At 38.7% G+C, this 6,053-nt stretch overlaps 1 protein-coding gene across 1 annotated transcript; it reads right to left on the reverse strand.

The window, feature by feature from the left end:
• Positions 1 to 190: 190 nt before the first annotated feature.
• On the reverse strand, positions 191 to 2,864 carry LOC134332895 (protocadherin gamma-A6-like). Its single transcript, XM_063014729.1, has 3 exons — positions 2,534 to 2,864; positions 486 to 1,246; positions 191 to 199 (listed from the first exon to the last, which is right to left on the reverse strand). Exons 1-3 carry the CDS (start codon positions 2,862 to 2,864, stop codon positions 191 to 193), a joined length of 1,101 nt encoding a protein of 366 aa, XP_062870799.1.
• Positions 2,865 to 6,053: the final 3,189 nt, after the last annotated feature.

Below are 6,053 nucleotides of genomic sequence, written 5' to 3' on the forward strand. Positions count from 1 at the left end.
ACCCCTTGTGTACATTTGTCTAATAGCGACGCTTAGCGTAAAAATAGTAAAACTACACCGGTGTATTAAAGGCAAATACTGATACAGTTAGTAAGTGAATGAGTGCGTGAATGAGAGGGAGAGAGAGAGTTATCGATATGAAGGTTCTAACAGAAGTGTGTCAACAATGCACTGAAACAGAGCTAAAATGTCACCATTTCTAAAGCAAGGGAGTCAGGAACTTAGTTCAGCACCACAAGAAGAACAGCGCCAATAAGGAATCAAAATAAAGTTTGTGAAAAGAAAATTTAGTTCGGTTCAGTTTTTCAGTTATTCAGTGGTTCAATGATTAGTACTAAGCTATAAAAGTGCCAGTTAACTTATTATATTATTTATTATTATTATTATTATTATTATTATTATTATTATTATTATTATGTTTACTGCAGTACCTTATGTGTTACATTTTACGTACTTAGGTAATATAAATTAAAACATATTCCTACCGACTGTAATGAATCTGGGTCCTGTAGAAATTCACTGGTCTTCATTTCTCGCTGAAGATCTTGATCCACCAATAAAACACTTTGTGCACCTAGTGTTGAGTACTTGCAGTCACCTTTTCTTGAGTCAGTTGTCATGCAAACATCATAATTATATATGTGAGGAAGAGTTCTAGTAACTTCAGTATCTCCGTAACCCGGATAGTACGGAATAACGGGGGGATTGGACCGATAGAAGGTGCGAGATTGTCTCCACCTGTAGATCTTTACTGATGTTATAACCACTACAGTTGTGATAAAAAGAAAAGAAACAGCAGCCACTGCTAAAACTAAATAAAACGTCAGGTCATCGTTATATTCTTTGATGTGTGTGAAATCCGTGAATTCAGAGAGCATTTCAGGGAAACTGTCCGCTACAGCTACGTTGACGTTTACTACAGCTGAGCGAGATGGCTGTCCGTTATCCTCCACAATTACAGTCAGTTTTTGTTTCACAGCATCTTTATCAGTGACCTGGCGCACAGTCCGTATTTCTCCATTTTGTGCTCCCACTTCAAACAGCGCCCTGTCTGATGCTTTCTGAAGTTTATAAGATAGCCAAGCATTTTGGCCAGAGTCTACATCCACAGCTACCACTTTAGTCACAAGATAACCAATATCTGCTGAACGAGGAACCATCTCAGCCATCGGAGAGCCACCAGTTTGTACTGGAAAGAGAATCTGAGGAGCATTGTCATTCTGATCTTGAATAATAATGGTCACTGTAACTTCTGAACTCAAAGGTGGAGATCCTCCGTCTCGGGCTGTTACATTAAAGGAAAATGTTTTCATTTGCTCATAGTCAAATATCCTGACTGCATGCACAACCCCACTTTCTAAATTAATAGACACTAACGAACTTACTGCATTACCCAGCTTATTATTATCTTCCAAAAAATAAGACAGCTGAGCGTTTGGACCCCAGTCAGGATCACTTGCTTTTACTGTCAGCAAAGCAACAGCAGGGGAATTGTTTTCGATAATAGATGTTATATAATTATTAGAACTAAATACGGGTGGGTTATCATTCACATCAGAAATCTTAATATTTAATGTTTTATTAGTTTGTAACGAAGGGCTTCCTTTGTCGGATACCATAAATGTTATGTTGTATTCAGCAACGTTCTCCCGATCAAGAATATCGTTAGTAATTAAAGCAAAATACTCACCAAGTGACGATTCTATTTTAAAAGGTAGCTTTTCATTTATTTTACACTGTACGAGGCCATTTTTACCGGAATCTGCGTCCTCTATATTAATAACAGCTACAGTTGTTCCCATCGGAGAATTCTCAGCAATTATATTTGACAATGACATGATCTGTATCAAAGGGGCATTATCGTTTACATCTATAACGTCTATAACAATTTTACACGTATCTGCAAGCCCCCCTTTATCCATGGCATTGATATTTAATTCATAGTGTTTTTCAGTCTCATAATCCAAGGCGCCCACGAGCCTTATATCTCCTGTTTCTGATTTTATCTCGAAAACATTTCTGGCTTCTTCAGTCGCTTGAGCAAAGGAATAAGAGACTTGACCATTTACTCCTTGATCAGCATCAGTGGCGACCACAGTATTTAATATTGTACCGAGTGGAGAATTTTCACTGACCTCTGTTTTATAAAGCGATTGTTTGCACACCGGAGCATTATCATTAATATCTAACACAAAAATATGAATTCTCACCGTGCCAGATTTTTTAGGTAAGCCACCGTCATATGCAATGAGAATTAAATCTAGTTCCTCGCTCATCTCGCGGTCCAGTTCATGCTGCAAAACCATTTCAGGGTGTTTGTTGTCACTAGCCTGATTATTTATTTCCAGCTTAAAATTATTGTCAGGGCTTAGAGAATAGCTCTGAATTCCATTCATACCCACGTCCAAGTCTACTGCGCTGTCTAATGGGAAGCGAGTCCCAGATGCCGAGCTTTCGCTAATTGTTAAATTAACAATATGTTTAGGAAATTTTGGCGCATTATCATTAATATCTACTACCTCAACTGTGACCCGATGTAGTTCTATTGGGTTTTCCATGATCAAATCAAAGCTGAAGCTGCAGGGCGTTGTTTGCTTGCATAGCTCCTCTCGGTCTATCCGCTCCTTCACTACCAGGTCACCTTTGTCTTTGCTCAGCTTCACATACTGGTGTCCGCCCTTTGTCAAAACCCGAGCTTTTCCGGAAATAAGTCTGCTTATGTCGATTCCCAAATCTTTGGCGATGTTTCCTACAAAAGAACCCTCTGGGGTCTCCTCTGGGATGGAATTTCGAGCTTGAGAAAAGACGGGGTCCAATCCGTAAAGACAAAAAATGAAAACTACAGTCTGCCATTTTATCTGCATTGTATTTACCCGACAATGGCAAGACGCGAAACACAGACACACAGAGACCATACTGGTAATATTTGTAGAATCTTTAAAAAACGTCATTGTAAAGAAGTAGCTAGAGACCAAGTTCGCTCTATTTGGAGCAGGAAAAGCCTCGCCGATGAAACGCGTCAGTATTAGAATGCAGAGAGTTTTTTTTTTTCCAAGTTTTTAAACCATTTGTACACTTGTTGTCTAACAGCGACGCTTAGAGTATTAATAGCGAAACTACAAATTGTGAAACGTTTTTACAAGAGACGTTATTGTATACTGTAAATCTGAATATTTTGAGTAACAGAAAATCATGACAAACAGAAAGCTTCTGATGCAGGTCGGGCGTTAGGTTCACATTTCAGCACCACAGAGAGAAACAGCTCCAGAGTGGGAAAATGAGCATTTACAATTAACACACACACACACACACACACACACACACACACACACACACACACACACACCCGCTCGCACACATTTATTAAATTTCGAAATTAAGAAAGTAATTGTAATATTTTGAAAGTGCTGTTGAAAGTTATTTAAAAGTTAACTTTATATTAATATAAAATGTTACATGCAGTGTATTGCTGTAGTTTGTAGAGTAATGAAAAAACACTTATAGTTTAAAGATTAAGGGGTATTAATAACATAAAAAAGAAGTCAACAGAAATTAGTCACTTACCTTTTAAAGCACGATGTTTAGGTATTTCCAAACGGACATAAAAAACAGAAAACAGTCATATTTAGTGTCCTGTTTTACATATTTTTTCTCTGTACTTGCTTGAGTAATAAACCACAGATCATTCAACTATGTATAACCAAATCTAAAACTAAAGCTGTTTAAATATTAGGGAATAAGCGTGGTGTAACGTTTTATGAGGAGATAAAAGAAGAGCATTCATTAACTTACTTAACCAACGAACAATATAACACAAAAACATAGTCATAATAACATAAAAGTCAGTCCCCTGGTGTGGGGACACATAATGATGCAATTCCATGGTATGGATGGAGTTTTTCATGTTAATTGCTGAGGATTTTCTAAGTGATAAGATCATAAGATGCACTAATAACTAATTATAAAAGTCTAGCTGAGAAAGCTACTCTGTAATGAATATTTTTGTCAAAAATTAGGAAAACCCAAGCGAACACAGGGGCATACCAAACTTTTATACTGTATATGTTTATGAATATATATATATATATATATATATACATACAGTATATACATACAGTGTATCACAAAAGTGAGTACACCCCTCACATTTCTGCAGATATTTAAGTATATCTTTTCATGGGACAACACTGACAAAATGACACTTTGACACAATGAAAAGTAGTCTGTGTGCAGCTTATATAACAGTGTAAATTTATTCTTCCCTCAAAATAACTCAATATACAGCCATTAATGTCTAAACCACCGGCAACAAAAGTGAGTACACCCCTAAGAGACTACACCCCTAAATGTCCAAATTGAGCACTGCTTGTCATTTTCCCTCCAAAATGTCATGTGATTTGTTAGTGTTACTAGGTCTCAGGTGTGCATAGGGAGCAGGTGTGTTCAATTTAGTAGTACAGCTCTCACACTCTCTCATACTGGTCACTGAAAGTTCCAACATGGCACCTCATGGCAAAGAACTCTCTGAGGATCTTAAAAGACGAATTGTTGCGCTACATAAAGATGGCCAAGGCTACAAGAAGATTGCCAACACCCTGAAACTGAGCTGCAGCACAGTGGCCAAGATCATCCAGCGTTTTAAAAGAGCAGGGTCCACTCAGAACAGACCTCGCGTTGGTTGTCCAAAGAAGCTGAGTGCACGTGCTCAGCGTCACATCCAACTGCTGTCTTTGAAAGATAGGTGCAGGACTGCTGTCAGCATTGCTGCAGAGATTGAAAAGGTGGGGGTTCAGCCTGTCAGTGCTCAGACCATACGCCGCACACTACATCAAATTGGTCTGCATGGCTGTCACCCCAGAAGGAAGCCTCTTCTGAAGTCTCTACACAAGAAAGCCCGCAAACAGTTTGCTGAAGACATGTCAACAAAGGACATGGATTACTGGAACCATGTCCTATGGTCTGATGAGACCAAGATTAATTTGTTTGGTTCAGATGGTCTCAAGCATGTGTGGCGGCAATCAGGTGAGGAGTACAAAGATAAGTGTGTCATGCCTACAGTCAAGCATGGTGGTGGGAATGCCATGGTCTGGGGCTGCATGAGTGCAGCAGGTGTTGGGGAGTTACATTTCATTGAGGGACACATGAACTCCAATATGTACTGTAAAATACTGAAGCAGAGCATGATCCCCTCCCTCCGGAAACTGGGTCGCAGGGCAGTGTTCCAGCATGATAATGACCCCAAACACACCTCTAAGACGACCACTGCTTTATTGAAGAGGCTGAGGGTAAAGGTGATGGACTGGCCAAGCATGTCTCCAGACCTAAACCCAATAGAACATCTTTGGGGCATCCTCAAGCGGAAGGTGGAGGAGCGCAAAGTCTCGAATATCCGCCAGTCTCGAATATCCGCCGCGTGATGTCGTCATGGAGGAGTGGAAAAGCATTCCAGTGGCAACCTGTGAAGCTCTGGTAAACTCCATGCCCAGGAGAGTTAAGGCAGTTCTGGGAAATAATGGTGGCCACACAAAATATTGACACTTCAGGAACTTTCACTAAGGGGTGTACTCACTTTTGTTGCCGGAGGTTTAGACATTAATGGCTGTATATTGAATTATTTTAAGGGAAGAATAAATTTACACTGTTATATAAGCTGCACACAGACTACTTTTCATTGTGTCAAAGTGTCATTTTGTCAGTGTTGTCCCATGAAAAGATATACTTAAATATCTGCAGAAATGTGAGGGGTGTACTCACTTTTGTGATACACTGTACATACATACATACATACATACATACATACATACATACATACATACATACAGCGAACATATACATACATACTTACGTATTAAAATAAACACAAGGACACAAATATAATCTTTCATTTATTTATAAACATTTTATTTAGTGTACTACATGATCCGAACAGACTTGTGTCAGAATTTATCTGGTAGTCATGTGCAACAAAAAAAGATAAAATCGTTATACATAATATAATTAATAATATATAACACAAATGAGCAACTCGAATTGATAAAAAGTCGTTTGCATGC

Source organism: Trichomycterus rosablanca, chromosome 18 (assembly GCF_030014385.1).
Source record: "Trichomycterus rosablanca isolate fTriRos1 chromosome 18, fTriRos1.hap1, whole genome shotgun sequence".
NCBI lineage: Eukaryota > Metazoa > Chordata > Actinopteri > Siluriformes > Trichomycteridae > Trichomycterus > Trichomycterus rosablanca.